General features: G+C 42.6%; 1 protein-coding gene across 1 annotated transcript in view; it reads left to right on the top strand.

Annotated features, from left to right (window-relative positions):
* Window positions 1–21,439, top strand: part of SAAL1 (serum amyloid A like 1) — a 579,650-nt gene that overhangs the window by 359,379 nt on the left and 198,832 nt on the right. Inside the window, exon 10 of the mRNA XM_044059076.1 lies at window positions 1,048–1,236. Coding sequence (XP_043915011.1) covers window positions 1,048–1,236 — 189 coding nt within the window. The remainder of the gene's footprint in view (window positions 1–1,047; window positions 1,237–21,439) is intronic.

Raw genomic sequence — 21,439 nt, 5'->3', positions numbered from 1 at the left:
CTGCTGAAAATGGGTCTTTGGCCCAGTCGGACATTCCCGGTAAACAAATATAAAATAAATAAAAAATAAATAGTTAATACCATACCACAGTTCCAGTGCTGTGTAACCCACGCTTTCTTTCTAGCTTCAGTGTTAGTTACTTCATCCGTAAGCAATGTATGCAGTTTACTACTGTTATTACATAGGGTTCTACCCCTGTGCATTGTCATTCTCAACTTCCTTTTCCCTATGTACTCATTCTCTTTACAAGACCTGTCCCGACTTGTAGCCCCTTCTAGTGATCACCTGTACCACTCTGTTAATATGATCTTACAGCAGCTATTTACCTGTGCACTTGGGTGCAGGTAGTCTCCGTAATTTAATCTTGATAACTCTTCTTTTCCTTTGTCCTGTGTTATCCTGTAACCTTATTGTGAATAACAGCCATTTAGCTACTCACTGTAACCCCTTTATTTCTCATTCCTAACTCTGTTTTCTTGGAAAATTTGCAGTACTTCCAGGAATTCTGCCAAGCTTTACACTTTTATGCATATCTTCCCAATTTTTCTGCCCTGTGCCTCATCACCTTCACATATTTCTCTGTCAGGTAGTTTAACCCCATTTATACAATCACACAATCACATATAAGCTGTTTCTATTGTTACTGACTGCCTTTAGTAGGGTCTGATACTTAGTGACAACTTTGGATAGAAAACAGTCTGTCCACTAACATCAGTCAGCTTCCCTTACCCACCATCTTCCCATCCTGTTTTATTTCTTGTAATGGAGACCTACAATAATGTAAACACCATGATTCATGGAAATCAACTGTTGTATCAAACTTGTGCATTAGGTTTTGTTAAGGGAAAAGTGTGTTATCTTAGACATACAGCCTTTATGGGAGCAGGTAGGTTCTTATGTTGCTACTAATTAATTCTTTGGCCGTATCTGTGTGAAGGAAAGCACAATACTGTGACCTTGTAAGAAACATTTTTTGTGAAACATTACTATGCTGTAACTTTCCACATCTACTAGAGGTACATTTCTTTTTTTCTTTTTCTTTCAAAGTATTTCCACTGAAAGTAGGTCAAGCAACTTGGAGTTTGTTGTATGACATCATTTGCCATGATCTTTGTCAACCTGATGATCCCTCACTCATCATTCAAGAACAGAAGACCATGCTGGCCTCCATCTTGTCTGTGTTCTCTGCTATGTCTTCTGCACAGCTGGAGGAGGATTACATGAAAATTGATCAAAGTAAGAATGGCTTATACTTTTGTATCCATTGTACTTTACCATTTAGCTGCTGTGATCTTTTTGTAAGGGGTACTGGCATAAATGAATAAACACAGTGACATTGTAAAGAGCAGTGTCACACGACAAACTGATGAGATAGCTTGGTGGTTCACAGGACCTTATGTGTTAAGTACGTCTATTTTTCCTATATTTAAAAAGTACCAGACATATTTTTTGTATTGTGCTTTAATAGTACTGTATAACTGAAATGAATTAACTGAGCTTTTGTTAAACTTAATATTTTGTAATTGTATGACTGGAAAGATTTAACCCAGATTTTCAACCAGTTTTCTTAAATATCAAAGTGGGTAATATAATATGCCACAGTTTTCATCCACATAGTTGACTGTAATTATGGTTGAAGTAAACTGTTTTGAAAACAATCTAAAGTAGTGAGTGTGTTATGAGGACTTGCCTCCATGCAAAACCACAATTTTAGGTATTTTATATTGTATTAAAGGTTTCAGTGGATATGATGAAATCCTTAAGTTTTAAAGTTTTGCGTTTCACTGTATCAATACTTAATGAGGTGTGCATTGATGAATTTATATAGATTAGATAGCTGAAATATGTATATGTGTGTGTATATATATATATATATATATATATGTGTGTGTGTGTGTGTATGTGTGTATGTGTGTGTGTGTGTTTGTATATTTGCTTAATCAATGCATCTTGGTTATTCCCTATCCATTAAGTCCAGCAGCCAAACAGTACGGTGTGATTAATTTGAAATATTTTTGAAGCGGAACATTTTTACAGAACAGATTTACCTTAAGGCTAATGCTTATTTTATGGAATTTCGACTTATGTAGGTACCAGTGTAGGTCTGATTGAGATGTTTTCCAACATATGTTATAGATAAAGGTTTAATGTTTAGAGTGATCATTTAACTTGTAGATGCTTTGGGACTACTACTTTCCTTTACTAAGATATGTTTTACTACTTCAGTTTTGTCTGCTTTCTGTATTTGAAAGTGGCATATCTTATAAGGATGTGAATTAAATGTTAGGCTTCTTGTCTTTGTGTGCCACTCTTGGTTCACTTGTTCATCTCCCAAGTATAATATGGTACTACTTGGGAGTGTTCAGATATTCTCATTAATGTTAGTGTGACCCTCCTCAAAGAAGAGAATACAGTTTTGTGTAAGTATACTCACCATTACTGAAGGTTTTCGAGGAAGATCAATAAAACAGTAAAGCTACCCACCCTGCTTTTCCCCTTGTTTGTGGAAAGATGTTCTTAAAGGTTTATTCTGTATGTAGTAGGCAGTCAAGGAAATGTGTTTAGAAAGAGTTTCACTGTGATTGCTTCAGTGGATGAATTTTACTTAATATATTTCACCCCACTTGTTTTGGCTCCCCACAGCTAAATATCAGCTGGTCCTAGCACCTCTCATTGTCTACTGTAGCTACCAGACCTGCTGTAGAATCCCCCAAACTAATCGCAACCCATTTCTGTAGCTGATGTGAAGATCAAGGAAAGAGGACAGCATCGTACTGCTGTTGGGAAATATTTTTAATCTAACATCCCAACCCTTGTACACTCTTATCCTGTCCCTGGGGGTTGCATGCATTGGGCTCTATGATATACAGCCATGCTAGCACATGCACCTCAACCATAAGCCCTGTCCCCATACATGTCCCTAGTCTCCACCTGTTTGATGGCAGAACCCGCACCCTTCCTCACTGCCTGACCTGCTAAGTAAACCTGAGTCCCCTGGTCTGTAGTCAGAGCTTCATCCCAGTACAGTAGAGGCACAGGCTAAAATTTCAATTAATATGCCATTAAAATGGTGCTTATTTGCCTTGCTATGTTAAGTGTCATGTAAATCTTATTGTACTGCCCATCTGTTATGCTGGAGCTTATTTTATGCAGCATATTCTGTATTCTTACAACTTTGTGATGGTTCTAGAATCCAGATGGATATAATATGTGGACCTACTTAGTGCAAATACTTGTTTTCAACCATTATTTCTACAACATGTTGCTAAAGATCTTACTTTTTTTATATTCTGATATAAACTTATTTTTATGTCTGAGTTGCACTTGGGGTTAAATCCTAACAAGGAACTGGATACCACTGTAGTTTGTAGAACTTTAAAAAAAACATATGCTTTATTTAGTCTGTGTGGTTAGTTATTTTTCTTGCCGTAGGATATTTCATTACTATACTTTAAGAATGTACTATACCAGGGTTTCTTTACAATAAAGCATTTCATTGCATTATTGACCTGATTTAGTCTGTTTTATGGAGGCATGTTCATAGGCTCATAGATATGTACTAGGCTAACTGTTCTTGCTAGCCATTGTAAGCCTAGTCAATTACCCCATGTGAGACTCAAACCTTACATTTTGTGTCTGTAAGGTAAATGCCTTAACCATTATGCCAGCCTCCCACACTTCCTTCATCTGTATAAAGTCTTATACAAACAAAAACAAAAAAAAAAAAAGATTAACTTATGGTGTCAGTCCAAGGGGATCTTGTATTTCTCAGCCTGGGAAGACATGATCAGCAGGCCACACTGCTAGGCTTTGCGGATACTGGCAAAGGCATTAGCCACCCCTATTGTGCCTTTTCAAGGCAGAGTCAAAATAACCAGCCTCCCAACATAACAAAATCCTCTCTAGATAAACTGAAGGTACTGCTGCTTAATGCTAGGAGTCTAAACAAGAAGCTACGCTCCCTGGAAGCAGTCCTCACTTTGGAAGATGCTGATATCTGTGCAATCACCAAGACATAATTCAAAGGTGCCAAAAGCACCCGTGACCCCAGCCGTGCAGGGCTACAGTGCCTTCCAAACATTAAGACCTCAAACTGAGTGTGAAAGACCCAAAGGAGGCGGTATATCCATCTTCATTAAGGATAAGTATACCTCGAGACTTGGTCAAACAATATGACTCTCTTGAGCTACTCTATGTCCAATTACCTATAGGCAAAGCCGCTATATTTATTTGCAGTTTGTTAACTGGGAAAGTCCATTGGGCCAAGATGAGCATTTTTTCAATGGAGGCCTGGGGATAAAAGCTCCATGTAAAGACATACAATGTGAAAATCAGCAGAAGTTAATACAATATTTAAAATTGCAAAAAAATCAAACAAAAGTTCATACAAAATTAACAGTACAAAAAAAAAATCAGCAGAAGTTAATACATGGTATTAAAGAGTTATAAAAGTAGTAGAGATGTAATAATGTAATAATAATAGCAAAATAATTGGATTTGTATACATAGCGATATTAGTAGCTTCTGCACCCCATTGGGATGATAAGTATTCTGATTGTATGTGGATGGTATGCCTACAATATCTATGGTAGAAAAAGGGTAAGTGTATCTAAGAGATAAAGGAGGTGGAGAAATAGGAAGGGTAGTGTTAAGTGGAGTTTATGGAAAAAGGATGAAGGAGAATTAATGGAAAAAGGATGAAGGTAGAAGGAGTAAGTAGGTAGAAATTAGGAGGGGTGAGAGCAGGAGCATGGCCAGGTAGAAGAGAGATACGAATGGAGCAGGATCTTGAATGTGGAGAGGTTCTGGGTAGTTTGGATATGGGGGGGGGTGAGCTCCATTTTCGTGCAAGGGTAAATGACAATATAAGTTGCCCAGGAATACGTAGGGGTTTGTACACTTCAAGGAGATTTTAAAAGATTTTAAAGATCAATCAGGAAGATGCATAGAAAAGATGGAGGAGAGGGAGGGGCATTGAGATGGCTTGAAAATGAGTTTTTGAGCAGTGGATAGCTGAATGTAAGTGAGATAGTGGGGGAGGTCTAGCCAGTTCAAGGTGTGTAAGGCATGACAGTGGTGAGATGAGGATTTGAAGCTGGTGGCGAATTTAAAGATTTTGTTATAGCATGATACCAGTTTGGTCTTAAGGGTTGCATGTAGATTGGTAAGGAGAGGGGCTCCATACATGAGAGAGAGAGAGAAGGAGGTAGGTGGTAGAGAGGGTAACGATGATGACGATATAGCATTCTGAGTTTCTTGTAAGTTTTCTTGATGTTATTTTGAAGGTGAATGTCAAACTTTAATTGTTCGTCGATAAGGACACTTAGAAGTTTTGTATGAGGAACTATTTCGATAGGTGTCGAGTTCTGACTTACTATGGAGAAGGAATTTTTGTCTAGTTTGGTACTTTTGGATGGGGTAAAGATCATGATTTTGGTTTTGGAAGCACTGAGCGCTAGGTGTTAGCATCTGTGTCTCAGTGCTTTGAAGGGAGCCTGAGTTGGATGTAGGAGTTTTGGAAGAGATTTAGTGGTGCAGATAATGGTCGAGTCATCTGCATATTGAACTAGTTTAGCATTTGGGATGCAGAGATGAAAGTTGTTAATGAAGATATTAAAAAGTAGAGGACCCAAGATAGAACCTTGGGGCACGCCTGTCAGTGTGTCGAGGCAGGATGAGGTACAGTTTTTCCACTTGTCGGCCTGTTGTCTATTTGACAAGTAACTGGAAAACCAGCTGAAGGAAGAGGAGGAAAGATTAAGATGAGAGAGTTTAGGCAGAAGGCGGCTATGGGAAATAGTATCAAAGGCCTTGTAAAGGTCTAGGAGAAGGGTAGATACGAGATTGCCTGAGTCGCGACCGTGGTTGATGTTGTCATGGAAGGATAGAAGGGCTGTGGTGGTACTGTGTTCAGGTCTGAAACCGTACTGAGTAGGGGTCAGTAGGTGGTTATCTAGAAGGTAGGGTAAAAGTTGCAGATAAATACATTTTTCAAGAATCCTAGAGATGAGCGAGAGAATGGCTATGGGATGGAAATTGGAGATGTCGGTGTTGTTGCCCTTTTTGTGTAAGGGAATGATAAAGGCTTTTTTCCAGAGGAGGGGTATATAGGACTGCTGAATGGGACGACTGATTAGGATACAGATGGGGAGAGCTATGCCATCAGCAGCTAACTTGAGGAAGTTAGAAGGTAGGTTGTTAGGTGCATTAGAACATGGTTTCAACTTTTGGAGGAGTTTTTTATGGTAACAGGAATGGGTTTAAGAGTGAAGGGAAGGGGTTGGGTTGGATTGGAGGCAGGAGGAGATGAGTTGTGGGACGGTGGTATGAAGAGAGCTACTAAATTATTAGGGAAGGATGTGGTGAGTTTGGCTATTGAGTCTATGAAGAAGGAGTTAAAGTTGGTGGCTATGATATAATCTGGAGAGCTAGGGTCAGGACTAGGGTTTTCTTTTCTGCCAGGAGTTGGGAGAGTAGAAATACTATTCCAAAATTTCTTAGGGTTGGATTTGTGATTGTTTTGAAGCTTGGAGTAGTAGGATTTGCGGTTGGAAGTAATTTGTTTTTTAACTCTATTCTGAAGCTGCCTGTATTCTGTTAGGAAGTTAGGTGTTTTGTATTTTAGCTATATTTTCCATGGTTTATCACGGATATGCATGAGGGTTATAGTTTCTTTGGAAAGCCAGGGGGCTGTTTTAGATTTTATTTTCTTAGTTCTGGGAGGAGCAAGGCTGTTTAGTAAGTTAATGAAGGAAGTATTAAAGTAAGTAACTGTGTTGTCAAGAGGAAGAGTTTTCAGAGGCTTCCAGTTTATCTGTTTTAAGTAGTCAGAGAAGGTTTGAGGGTTGAAGTTTGTGAGTGTACAGGTTAAAATATAGTAATGTAGGTGTAGGGAGGAAGGTGAGCGATGTGTAAAGGCAGGAAGATTGTCACTAAGGGAATCAGATAAGGTGCCATTATGAGGAGCAAGGCTGTTTAGTAAGTTAATGAAGGAAGTATTAAAGTAAGTAACTGCGTTGCCAAGAGGAAGAGTTTTCAGAGGGTTCCAGTTTATCTGTTTTAAATAGTCAGAGAAGGTCTGAGGGTTGAAGTTTGTGAGGATACGGGTTGAGATATAATAATCTTGTAGGTGAAGGGAGGAAGATGAACAATGTGCAAAGGCAGGAAGATGGTCACTAAGAGAATCAGATAATGTGCCATTATCTGAAATATTGTTTGGATGGGAGACTAGTTTCCAGTCCAGAATACTACCAGAAGAGTTTTAGGTCTGGTTGGAGAGGTAATTAATTGGGTGAAATTGTAGAGGTTTAAATTCCGAGAGTTGTGGTTGAGTCTATAGAGGTCCAGTTAATGTTTATGTCACCTAGGATAATTGTTTCATTACTAATGTTGGATGAGAACCAGGAGAGGGTATCTATAAGAATGGGGATGTTGTTTCCTGGTAGTATGTATAGGGCAGCTATGCATATGTTTTTGTGGTGGTTGATTTTTAGGAGGGCCAAGGTTATTTTGGCGGTAGCGAATTGTGGTATAGGGTTGGTGCAAGGTGTTACTATTAGACTGGAGGAAAAGATTAGGGCTACTCCACCACCTTTCTTTTGTGTTCTGTCATTTCTTATGATACTATAGTGTGTGTGTGTGTGGGGGGGGGGGGGTGATTTCAGAGTCTTTCAGGTGATTATTGAACCATGTTTCAGAGCTGGATAGTATGTTGGGGAGGTTATGGGAGATCCAGGCATGGAAGCTGGGTATTTTATTGCAAAGGCTTTGGGCATATATAGTTGCGAAAAGGAGAGATTTGTGGGTAGAGGGTGAAGCTGTAGAGCATAATTTTGTATTCTGGTTTGCAGGAGGTCCAGGGTTGGGGTGTATGTCTCCAGAGAGGAGAATAGAGATTAGTTTTAGAGGAAGGATTAAAGTTTTTTTGTATATCCTGAGGTTGGAGTTGAAGGGGGGAGAGAGGATATGGGGTATGGGTTGTGAGGTATAGTGACTCTGTTGGAGGTGATAAGGAACTTTCTATTAAAAACGAGAGTATTGTTGTAGTGGTAGAGATGAGGGGAAATATAGGCTGAGTGGGAGGCTTCAGCTCTGGGATGTGTAGAGGTTGTGTGGTAAGGTGGGGAATGAGAGAAGTCTGGGGAGACAAGTAAAGTTAAGTAGCAGGTAGAGAGAGAAGGGAAGAAGTATTATGAGTAATGGCTGAGCAGGAATGGTGTGCATGGTTATTTTAGTGCAGTTATATGAGGTGGGAATTGTTTGATGTAATTTAAAAGGGTAAGATGATGGATAAATGAGAAGCAGATAAAAGTGGAATGAAATGTAGATAGTGTATAAGCTGAAGAGGGAGGTACAGGTTAGAAGTAAAGAAGGGTTCAGTAATTTTTTTGGGGGAGGACAGTAATTGACTATGAGGTGGGAGGAGCCTTTTATGAGGGTCTATATTATGATATTGCATGCTCAGAAGAGCGAACGACACATAATCAACCCCATGTAAGTGAAAGATTACAACATCAAAACCTCAGAACAGCGATTTCTTTTCCAAGGGAAAAAAAATTGCTGTTCCAAAATAAAAAAAAACTGTAAAACCTTACATAATGTGGGGGGGGGGGGGGGGCTTTGCCCTTTAAGTATACCTACTCCGAAATTGCACTACAGTGCCGAAAATGGCAAAGTAGCAAAAGAAGCCAAGCAAATTCTTTCCCAGGGAAAGAATTAATTGAAAAGCCACTTAGCTATTTTGCCTTTTCACATTTTTCAGTTCGACAAAGATGCATTGGACAACCTGCGTCTGCGACAGCGTAATAGGGAGCTTTTCATGATAGGCTGTTTCCAATGTGGGAAATGTAGGTGAGTATAAATGTAGAAGTGCTGGGGGCACATACCACATCATAGCTAGCTATAGGTTCCCCATAATGAAGCAGGAAAAGCATACCATTGGACTTACTAGAGTCATTTGCCATACAGTCCAACAGCTTACTCGTGCGTGATTTTAATTTTCTTACCATTGACTGGGATACATACATGACCACAAACATGCTGGCTAAGAGGTTCTTGGACTTTGTTAATGAAAGTGCTCTGGAACAGCTAGTCAGCACACCCACAAGAGGCTCAAATGTCCTGGATGTAGTACTCACTAACATAGGAGAGCATTGCACCCACATCCATGTGATGTCCTCCCTGGTAAGATCGGACTATACATCAATTTCATTCGATGTAATTATACGACAGATACCCCATCAAGCTCAAAAATGCTTAAGAATTTTTTAAAGACAGATTACCTCCTACTAACTGATGGTATAAGAAGTTTCAAATCCCACTCTAACACAGACTCCTATGCAGAGGTGTACACCAATGTCCTGTATAACCATTTAAGTAGTTGTATAGAATCAGCTGTACCTGATCAGATTAAAACTGGGCATTGCTGAAAAAACAAGCCACCCTGGTAGACCCCTAGTATTAACGGGCTGTACAACAAGATAAGGAAACTAATGCTCAAGAACAAGAGGGAACTGGCTCAACAGAAGAAGAAATCCCTCTCTAGCTTAGACAGTCAAATCAGACATCTTGACAAGTCCTCCAAAGCTACTTATGAAGCAAAAATAGCCTTCCTATGTAAGGATGATCACAAGTCATTCTTTAACTACGTCTAAAATCTAACGGGGAATAGCCAGCTGTGTGCTGAACTGGTTGTGGATGGCACCACCCATAAGTGACCGGAGGTAATAGCCGATGTGCTAGCTGACATATTTGGAGTAAACTTCACCCCTGTCCCCTCCAGTCATCCTCCAAAATATACCTGCCACCATTCCTCAGCCTAATATCTCAAAAGAATGAGTCATCTCTGCAGTCTCCAAGGCCAAAAACTCAGCATCACTGGGACCAGACAACATCCCAGGTTGCCTTTTAAATAAGTTAAAACATCGCCTAGCAGACCCACTTAGATCCCTGTTTAACCACAGCCTGTGAACTGGCTATGTTATGAATGAATGGAGGACTGTAACAGTGATCCTGCTGTACAATGGAGGACCATCAACCGACCCTGGGAATTATAGGCCCATAAGCTTGACTAGCTTCATCTGCAAGACCATGGAAAGAATCATTATTAACAAGGACATAGGTAATCTCCAAACTCTGGACCCAGTTCGGATTCATTAAAGGTAGATCATGCCTATTAAACATGATTGACTTCTTTGAGAACATCAGCAAGGCCCTGGACAAGGGAAAAACAGTGCATACCACCTACCTTGACCTTGTCAAGGTATTTGACACCATCCCCTTCTCAGGTATTGCAGAGAAACTCTCACAATTGGGAATTAACCCCTACACTACCAGTGAGTAGCCAACTGGCTCACCGACAAGACACATACTGTCAAAGTGGATGACTTCACCTCTAGCAAAATACCAGTCACCAGTGGCGTACCACAGGGTTCTGTGCTTGGCCCTTTACTGTTCAGAATTTATTTCTCGGATACCCTGGCAAACTTGAATGGCCTGTGGCTCACCAAGTTCAGTGACAATTGCAAATTGGGAGCAATTATTGAGTCCCCCAATCATGTTAATATACTGCAGACAGGGTTAAAGCAGACAAATGATTGGTGCCAAAGCCACACATTAAAGCTAAATGTAAAAAATACATTAATCTGAAGTAGTTTACTTCATATGGTCTTCATCCTGTGGGATACCGGATCCAGATTGAATCCGAGCCAGCAACCTTACTAGCATCTGTCCTGAGCTCCAAGCTCCTCCCCTTACCCATAATACACCTCCACTACCTTCCAACCCCCCAGATTTGGTTTGCGGTGGCTAGCTGAAGCATCGTGATCTCCAGAGCTCTGGGTAGTAAGTGGGTGTAAAACTCTTAGAAAGTCTATTTTCTCTTCTAACTTTAGGTTAGTGATAGTCTAGGTTGCCCTTTCTCCTCCCCTTGCCTGGTGCATCAAGTATTCTATTTTTTAGAGCTGTTAGTTTAGTTTTAGAGTTGTTTGTGAGTGTGTTGGCTTCCCCTCCCCCCCAGAGCGTTCTGTGTGTGAGTGTGGTGAGTGGGTGTTTCAATGAGAAAGAACAATACTTTTTTTCTTATTGTTTTTTTTCCACTGATACTATGACTGATAAGCCGATGTTTAAAAGATGCACCGAGTGTGGCCATAAGTTATCCCCTGCGGATGGCCACACTCTTTGTGTTATGTGCTTGGGCATGGCCCATCTTAGCACAGACTGCACTATATGCGCGGGTTTTAACCCGTGCACCATCAAAGACATGAAGGCTAAGTTGGCCCTGAAAGGCCTTCTTCCCTCTTCTGAGGCGGTTGCCTCATCTTCAGTCATGGCAGCTGCTGTGGCCACCTTCCTTTTCTCCTGGCTTCTCCTCCCTCCCAGGTTGGGAATCAACCTCCTGTGCCAAAGCCTGCGGAAGTGGAGTGAAAAAGGGGAAGAGAGAGGGAGAGAGAGCCGAAGTCGAGAGAGAAACACAAGAGTTCTCTGGACCTCTCTTCACCAGTCAAGACATATAGGATCCGTGACTCCCCTCGGCTCCGATCTCCGAAGTTTTCCCCGGAGTCGGAGGAGACACACTGTACATCTAGGGCCTCGGTGCTCAACCTGCAAGGTCAGAGTCTGTGGCCTCATCGAGGTCCACCCGGTCCTTATCTGAAGTCGACATGGATAAAATGATGAGGAGGTTCATTCGTACTCGGATCCAGATGGGGGTCTTGCCAGCCCCCTCACCCTCAGGAGGGGGGAGCTCGCTTCCCTTTTTCCAACCAATGTATCCTTCTCTGATCCGTTCACTGGGTTTAGAGTATTCAGATCCAAGGATGACTTTAGTCAGGGCATCGGCCTGATTCCTTGACGCCGACAGCTGCCTGGAACATGTTGGATCCAAGTCGCTCTCGGAGACGGAGCTTGGATGTCAGATCCAAGGGAGTGGAACTTTTTTCATCAGCTCCACCTTTGCTGGGCCAAGTTCCCTCTCTCGGAGCCCCGTCCACTTCGGGCCCAGCTCCCATTCTCTCATCTGACCCAGGGAGACCAGCCTCCTTATTGGTTCCACAGGAGATTCATTCTCCCTCTGCGTTCAACGTAGTAGAAATGGTTCTATTTCTGCTGGATCGAGACCCCTGACTGTCCCCTCAGACACCGCCCAGGCCCCCTCGGCTCTCTCTACGATTTCCATCATTTTACCAGAGGGACAGCCCATGCTCGAGGAGCCCCAGACGGTTCCCCCTGAGGAACAAGTGGCTTGCGAGTTCCCCCGGAGAGCCCCACTGGAGAGGTGCCTCGCAAGCATACATGCAAGAGGAGGCACTTGAATTCCCCTGAGTCCCTCACTGAGGATATGGACTTGGATGATGGGAAAGAGTCCCCCAGATCACCTCCTGAGGATGTCGCCTTTGGAGACATCATGGAAATCCTTCGCCAATGGGGAGGTTGGTCTGCCCCCAAACCTTCTTCTGACGAGTCTGTGTTCCTGGACGCTTTCAGCACAGGCCCATCTACTTCCTGGATGCCCCCTCCCACAGATCCCTTGGTGGGCCTGGTCACCTCATGGGCATGGAAGGAGCTGGACACCGTGGAACCAATTCCCAAAAGGCCTGACAAGATTTTGACTTCGGATAAGCCAGCATGGAACAAGGGCTCCCCCGTAGATGCTATGGTGGTAGCAGCAGCCACAAAAAGGAACTAGCCGAGGAGAGTTCCTTGGTTCATCCTCCTGTCCAAGATTCACGGATGATGGACCGCCTAGGGAAGTGGGTTTACGCTTCAGCTACCTTTTCTATTAGGGTGCTGAACTACCTGGCCCATGTCACGCGACTTCCAACACGACCCAGTAAAGGAGCTGTGGTGGAGTCTCCCCCTAAGTCCATGTCGCAGGAGGACAGGGACTCGTTCTCCACGAGGATGGCCACTTTGAAAGCAGTCTCCAACACGTCCATGTGACTCCTTTCACATGCTATGGAAGGAGTGGCTAGGGCAGCTGCGTCCAATGTGTCCATGAGGCGCAACACCTGGCTCAGATTATGTCAATTTTCGGAACCTTTCAAGGTGTCCTTTGCCAATGCCCCTTATGACGGCTCTACTCTTTTTGGTAAGACCATCAAAGAGATGTTGGTCCAGAGTGAGAAGGACGAGAAGACACTGTCTGCCTTTGGGATCCGCTTCTCAAACCCTCAAAGGTCTTTTTCTTGGAACCAGAGAGGGCAAAATAAGATGTGGTTCCAGAAGTCACAGTATTCCTGGGGGGGACAGAATGGATGCCAGCCCAGAGGCAGAGGGGGTCCAAGGAATTTTGGGTCTCAAGACAGACCTGGACAGCAACCCTGAGGGGTGGCCTGACTGCTCTACACTGGAGGCAGTCTGAGACGATTGTCCTTGCACCTGGCGGCATGGGAGTCCATAACATCAGACCGCTGGGTGCTTCAGATCATATCCAGAGGATGCTCTATCCTCTTTGTGGGTCCCCCGAAATCTCCCAAACACCTCCTGGACGTACCACCTACACAAAGCGAGGCAGCAGCACAGGAAATTTCTAAGCTGCTAAAAAAAATGAACCATTGAAACCATCCCCCCAGATCAGTCTGGATCGGGCTTATACTCCAGGTTCTTTTTGGTGCCAAAGAAAACAGGGGGACTCGAGGCCTATTCTGGACCTATCTACACTGAACCTTTCAGTTGCCAAAGAGAAGTTCTGGATGGTCACAATACAGTCCATCACGCCATACCTACAAGAGTGACTGGATGTGCTTGTTAGACCTCCAGGATGCTTACTATCACATAAAAATACCCAGAAGCTCCAGGAGGTTCCTCCGCTTCCATCTAGGAGTCAATCATTATCAATTTTGAGCCCTACCATTTGGTCTCACCACAGCCCCCAGGGTGTCCACCAAAGTGATGGCAGTAGTAGCGGCTCACCTGAGGCTTCAGGGGATTCAGGTCTATCCTTACCTGGATGATTGGCTCCTCACTGCTTCCACCAGGCATCTACTCTCCCAAACCAGGGATTATTTCTTGATCCTTGCCCTGCATTTGGGGATCACAATCAACTCAGCCAAATTACTCCTAGATCCTGTACAGGTGATAGACTACATTGGTGCAAGGATAGATACTTTTACAATGCAAAATCTTCCTGACCTCGGAGAGAGTACAAAACCTTTGGAGGCATGTCTCTCTAATCTACCATTCTCATCTTCCAATGGTGGAATCAGTGTTGAGGGCCTTAGGTTCAATAGTGGCGACCATAATGCTTCTCCCGTGTGCCCGGTTACATGTGAGAATTCTACAGTGGACGCTAGCTGTACAATGGTCCCTGTTGGAACTTCCATTGTCCTATCCAATACAACTCAGTCAAGTCTGTCGGTCATTCCTCATATGGTGGATGTGTTCTCTGGATATTTTGGAGGGACGACCCTTTGTTCCAGCTCCGGCCCAAGCCACAGTGACCACAGACACCTCCCAACTCTGATGGGGGGGTATTGTTCAAGCAGGACAGTCCAAGGCTTGTGGTCCCCGGTAGAGACCAGCTTGCACATAAATGTTCTAGAGATGAGGGCAGTCCTTTTAGCGTTGCAGGCCCTTCATGCCTTTCTTCCTCTGGAAACTATTGCAATTCAGTCAGACAACACATCAGTGGTCTAGTATATCAACAAACAGGGGGGGACCAGGTCTTACCCCCTTTGTCTCGAGGCCATGAGAGTGTGGGAATGGGCGATCTCCACCGGTCGTTTTCACATCGCAACCCACATTCTGGGATGGTCCAACATCCTAGTGGACAGATTAAGTCAGATTATTCTGATGCCTTACGAGTGGTCTCTGAATCTTTCAGTTGCGGAACAGATCTTCCTCGAGTGGGGTCAGCCTTGCTGCGATCTCTTCGCATCCCCTTCCAACACAAACTGCAGCGAGTTTTTTCCTCTGAACCCCCTGCCGGGGGAGTCCCCCAGAGATGCTTTAGTCCAAGCTTGGCCTCCCAGTCTTCTGTATGCTTACCCTCCAGTACCTCTTATTCCGAGGTTTCTACAGAAAGATCATCGACTTGAGAGCAAAGTGATCCTCATTGCCCCCTTTTGGTCTCGAAAGGTATGGTTTCCCTTCCTTTGGTCTCACCTTTTGGCTCCCCCTTGGATCTTGGATCCCATTCAGGATCTGATTTCACACCCTTTGGGGGTTCCTCATCCAAATCTGGACAGTTTGAAGCTCACAGCTTGGCTGCTCCAGTTCCCGTAATTGATAGGACTCCAGGATTATCCTGCTTAGTTAGGTCTATTTTGGTGGCTGCTCATAAGTCTTCTACCAGGAAGGTTTATCACAGCAAATGGAAATTTTTTTCCCTTTGGGCCTCTCAAAGGAGTTAAGACCCCTTCACGGCTCCTGTTTCTGCCATTCTTGATTTTCTAGCTGATATTTTTCAACACAGAGCTAGTTCTTCTACTGTCAAGGTTCAGTTGGCTGCCATTTCTCATTTTCATGTGGGTGAGAATTCTGCCTCTCTAGCCTCCCCCAGGCTGTGTAAAGCCTTTATTAAATGCACTTTTCTGTTACACCCCCTGTCAAGGATCCTGCTCCCCCATGGTACATTACTATGGTTCTTCAAGCTCTGGTCGCTCCACCTTTTGAACCTGCTGCAACCACAGATCTAAAATATTTATCTTGAAAAACAGCATTTTTGGTGGCTATCACCTCTGCCAAAAGGGTTTCAGAACTGCAGGCCTTGTTCGTCAAAGTTCCTTATATGATTTTTCACAAAGATAGGGTTTCCCTTCGGACCAATCCACCCTTTCTTCCTAAGGTGGCATCACCAGTTAATATCAATCAGACCATCAATTTACCTGTTTTCTTTCCTAATTTTGTTTCTTCTTTCGGCTTTTCCCAGTTAGGGGTCACCACAGCGGATCACCTGTCCGCTCATGATTGGCAGTGGAGTTTTAGAATGTCGAGTTGCCAGCCCAGAACCCAACCTTCCACAGAAGGCACACACACACACGCACTCACACCTAGGGCCAATTTAGAGTGTCCAATCCACCTGCAGCATGTCTTTGGGATGTGGGAGGAAACTGGAGCACCCGGAGGAAACCCATGCGACCACAGGGAGGACATGCAGACTCCGCACAGAAGGCACCCCAGCTGTGAGGTGACAATGCTAACCACTGCACCACCGTGGCCTCCCTTCTTTCCTAATTTTGCTAACAAGATGGAATACAAGCTCCACCTGCTGGACGTTCATAGACAGTTACAATTCTGTTTACACAGGACAAAAAATTTCCGTAAATCTGATCAATTGTTTGTATCCTTCTATAAACCTTTTTTGGGGAACCTATCTCCAAGGTCACTATTGCTAGATGGATTTCTTCATGCATCCTTCAGGTCTATAAGGACAGAAGCATGTCTCCTCCGGGTCAGGTGAGAGCTCATTCCACTAGATCCATGGCTACTTCTGCGGCTTTTTGGTCTAGAGTCTCTTTGGATGATATTTGTTCTGCAGCTACTTGGTCCGCATCTCATACATTTATTTCTCATTACAAATTGGATTTGACTTCCAGAAGGAGAGCATCCTTTGGTTCCGCAGTGCTCTGGAATATCCTTCCATGAGGGATACCCAGGTATTTAGTAGTTGAGGATTCTGTCCCACAGGTTGAAGACCAAATGAAGTAAAATACTTCAGATAAAGAAGTTATGTACTCACCATAACATTCCATCTGAGTAATTCTACTTCATTTATCTTCAACCGTCCCTCCCTCCTTCCCCCAGACCTTGGCATATGAATAGCCTACAGGCTGCAATTATAGGTCACAAGTATTTTTTCAGATCAGGTTATCAGTATAAGATTTCGCAAACTCGATCTGGGGGTTGGAAGGTAGTGGAAGTGTGTTATGGGTAAGGGGAGGAGCTTGGAGCAGGTGTTAGTAAGGTTGCCGGCTCGGATCCGGTATCCCACAGGTTGAAGACAAATGAAGTAGAACTACTCAGATGTAACGTTATGGTGAGTACATAACTTCTTTTTATTCCCTTTGGGAAAGCTGACATCCCTGCTAACTACATTATAGACAGCAGATTCCTAAGTGTAGACCTAGTGGTATGTGATCAGGGTACTCGGGTTGATAGCATTATGAACTTTGACCACCACTTATCCATAGTAGTAAGGAAACCTTCTAAGGAAACCTTCTATGTGGCATGTCTTATAAGTAAAGGCATCGCAAGTAAATGTAAGGATGTTATAATTCCATTATACGCAGCCCACGTCAGACCAATAATTGAGTGCAATGCTCCCTTTTGCATGTACCTCACCAGACACCTGCAACAATTGGAGAGACCACAGAGGTTTCTCACCAAGAAATTACAGGGTACACAAAACAAGTCTTGCGTGGAAAGACTGAAAGCCCTGTCACTGTATTCTGTCTGTACAGGTTGCTAAGGGGTGACCTGTACCTGTCTTACAGGGCAAGCTCTGACCCGGCCCTAATAGAAATGCTGCACATTCTTAATTCAAACTGCACGAGGGTCACTCACTCCAGCGATCTTAACCTAGCCTCTGACATGAACAGGTCATGCTGGAGAGGTAGATACATCTCCCAGAAACTGCTGCGTCTCTGGAACAAGCTTCCAATTCACATGAAACAGAGCCCCTGCTTCACCCTCTTCAAATGCTACCTAGGTCAATGGATGGGTGACTGCAGATTCACTCCTGGGATGGCACCCATGTCCCTTCTGGACAGAGGCAGTTGGTATTAACTACCATAGACCTTTGTCTGTGTGAAGTTCACTCACCTAACCAGTTGCGGCAACTGGGGATAAATATGTCTAAGCGTGTAAGGGCTCTAAGGCCGTTAGCTTAGTAACCTTCTATGAACCTATATCTGTGAATGGGTAGTAGAGCTACCATTCTTGCTCTACCAGGTTTATTTTACTCTGCAGCTATTATTTTTCTTTTTCTAATTATGTATTTAGAATACAGTTATCCAGGTTTTTGTCCCTTTGTTCCTTCTGTTTTGAAGTAATGTTTTAATTATTTTCTTACAAAGTTAATACGCATGTCAGCATTTATGATCAACACGGACAAGATATCATGTATTTTACTAAGTAACACATAAGAAATGCTATTTGCCTGCCACATTCTTTCTTCTGTATGAAGAACTTTGTATCAAAGAACCAGAGAGAACATGCATCACCATGAGTATATATAATGGAAGCTTGTGCCTATCTGCATATGTACTTAGCTAGAGTGAGGCTCACATTGATACCTCACAGGAAGGAAGCTCCTGCTTTTGGAATTTCAAGCCAAAATTAGATACTAGTAAGGTGGATGTAAACCTGTGAACCTAAGTCAAATATGATTTAGTGTTACAGTGAGACCCCCCCCACACACACACACACATACACAAACAGCTACTGTTTGGTAAGTATGCACAGAACTATACTTTATTGTTGCATACTTTTATAGATAAATTATGTTTTTTGCTACTGGAACCCCCCCCACCCCCCCACCCCCCCGGTCTCTTCTGCAAATTGACTGTTTTCAATATGGCAAACCCAGTTTTCAAAGTATAAAAAATAAAATATGTTTTTATTAATTAATCTTATCTTATACATTCTTAATAATCAAGAATATTTCTGTACGTCATGGTATCATAACCATCCTTGCTATGTATGTACCTCACAAGACATCTACAACAACTGGAAAGGCCACAGAAATACTTCACAAAGAGAATTACCAGCCTCAAACAGATGCCCTACGCTGACCATATCAAAAAACTCCAGCTTTACTCGGTTGCATATTGCCTACTCAGAGGCGATCTCTGCTTAACATACAAAGCTATGTCAAACCCAGAGCTGTTGGACATGCTCCACTTAAAGAAATCCCAACTTCTCCAAGCTACATGCTGTAGGGACCTAAACCTTGTCACCACAATAAACAGAACATGCTGGAGGGATAGATTCCTGTCCCAGAGACTTCCCATACTCTGGGACAAACTACCTATCTATATCAAACAAAGCTCCTCAATAACACTCTTCAAGAAAAACCTTGATTGGATGGGAAATAAGAAATTCACCCTGGGATCACTTCTGTGGCTCTGCTCGACAGGGGCAGAGGAAAATAATTTTCTTTGGTGGCGAAAGCCAGGGTACCTTTTTGGCTAGGGTTATATAGGCCCTAGGGTCAATAACCTAGTACCTACCTATGAACCTATGTAAACCACAATCTGAGCAATACTAATTGTATTAAGACAGAATGTAACATTTCCACAAACCCATATATTATTTACATTTTTTCAGCATTTTTTTTTTTGTTCTAGTTTTCATTTTTGTATTCATGTTAGAACATTAAGGACATTAAACACTGAACCCACAAACAGTGAAAACATGTAGCAGTTAAACTAGCATCGGGGTTTAAATATGTTTTTGTGAGAGGAAGCTACACCTGCACCCACCCACTCCATCTAAGTCAAAGCTTGCTTAACCTTGGGTATAACAGAATACTGTCTTACCTGCTTCCTCCCAAGGTCCAGCTTCTGTATTACTGCACATTGTATTTTTTGCCATAATGTCTAGGATAATGCACATTTGAATGTGATAAACATAGTGTCAAATGAAACCCGTTCCCTACAGTTTCTGACTGAAAATCTATTCCTTAAACTTTTAAATTCTCCAACTTAAACATTATGCCATCTATCTTGTCATCTTGTCTAAAACCTACTTTTTTAATTTCGTTCCATATATCTGTCCCTTGCGCTTCTTCCAACACTATCCTAACAAACCTTTCCTTTCACTCCTTATTCCTGTCCACTACAGTCAACTCATCTGCTTATGTCAGGTTGGATAGATTTTGGGAATCAACCCATATAGCCTAAAGGCTAATGCAGCAGTGAGAATAATGAACAGTATAGAGCTTTGTAAGTTGTGGTTACCCTTAACAGTAGATGTCTGAATTCCTCACTGGTGCAGCAGCTGCACCCACCCTCCATCCCCCTACTTTTGTTTATAGTTGTAGCTATGATATAAAGTAGGGAATATGTGTGTTTGTTCTTTGTATATTTTTTCTCATTTATGTATTTTATTTTTTTATTTTGTTAGGATAGTCTCCCTCTCTTTCTGTGTATGGAGAAGAAAGTCCTGAAAAAAATCTTCACTCTGATTGCTGATTTTCCTCCTTGGGGCTAACCAATCAGCATTCAGAATGAAAGTGTGTGTGTGTGTGTGTGTGTGTGTGTGTGTGTGTGTGTGTGTGTGTGTGTGTGTGTGTGTGTGTGTGTATTGGGGGGGTGCAGAGCTTTGTGAAGCTGGCCAGTTGTAGTTTCCTAAGCAGGGAAACAACCCGCGTACACTAAAAGCTACTGCAGCAGTATGGAGTTTGAGCATCTACTATTAAGGGAAAGTGCAACTTACACAATTGTACATTTCCCCCTTAATTTCCTTATCCAGCCTTATCTACACTCTATTTTTTTCCGCTTTTCCCTCTATACCCATCTTTTTTTTGTCTCATTCATTTTCTGATACATAGTTTATCCTGTTCAGGGTTGTAGAGAAACCAGAGACAATTTCTTTAGCAGATGAAGGATACAGAAATAATCTTGGATGGGATACCAGTCCTTTGCAGGATACATACATACACAGAAACACACCTGTAGGTAACTTGGAAAGGCACTTGTTTGCCTGCCTGCATGCCTTTCATATTTAGGAGGAAGTTGCACCTCAGCTGGGAACTGAGCACCGAGTGCTGAGAAACAACAATACTAAATGCTACACTGATGTGCATCTCATATCTTCCACAAGTGTTTTTTGTCTCAGAAAATCTGCAATCCCCGACATTTTATATAGTCTTCCTCTTTCTTCCCCCAAACACCCCATGTGAGCTATTTGCTTTGTAATTCCATTAACTTAAAAAAGGAAATAAATCCACTTTTTCTCTACTTTGTTGCATTCGTATTTGTAAGTGTGTAGCTTTTTGCCACATGTATGTTGCTCCTGAATAGCATTCTTTTATTCCTATCTGTCCTTCATTCTTCTGTGTGTTGTTTCATTCACCTTTTCATATAGTTCCTGTTTCTGCCTTACCCATTCTTTCCACAATATTTCATATTTTTTATTTATTTTACTCTTCAACAACATCCGCCATTCCATCTGTCTTAAAAATCTCATAAACCTTTTTGATATTCCTGTATCTGAACTATACCTACATTCTTGGCTTGTTCCCTTAAACCTTCTGGATAATTTTAAAGATTTCCACCCCAGTCATCCACTTACTGTTTTGTATGAATTTAACTGTTACTACTTTGCTGAGCCAAACATCTGCTCATAGACTGATGTCCAGACAGACATGAACAACTCTTCCAGTCAGCAAACAATTGATCTGATGTTGTTAATCTTCTTTCCATTCATCACTGATGGGTTCGGTTCTGAGCCCTCGGAAATAAATCGGCCTATTACCAAGCTCGCACCAGCCAAAAAA

This window comes from Protopterus annectens, chromosome 17.part0 (genome assembly GCF_019279795.1).
Source record: "Protopterus annectens isolate FY-2018-M chromosome 17.part0, PAN1.0, whole genome shotgun sequence".
NCBI lineage: Eukaryota > Metazoa > Chordata > Ceratodontiformes > Protopteridae > Protopterus > Protopterus annectens.
The sequence above is the reverse complement of the archived record's forward strand: the minus strand, read 5'-3'. Positions and strand labels throughout refer to the sequence as shown.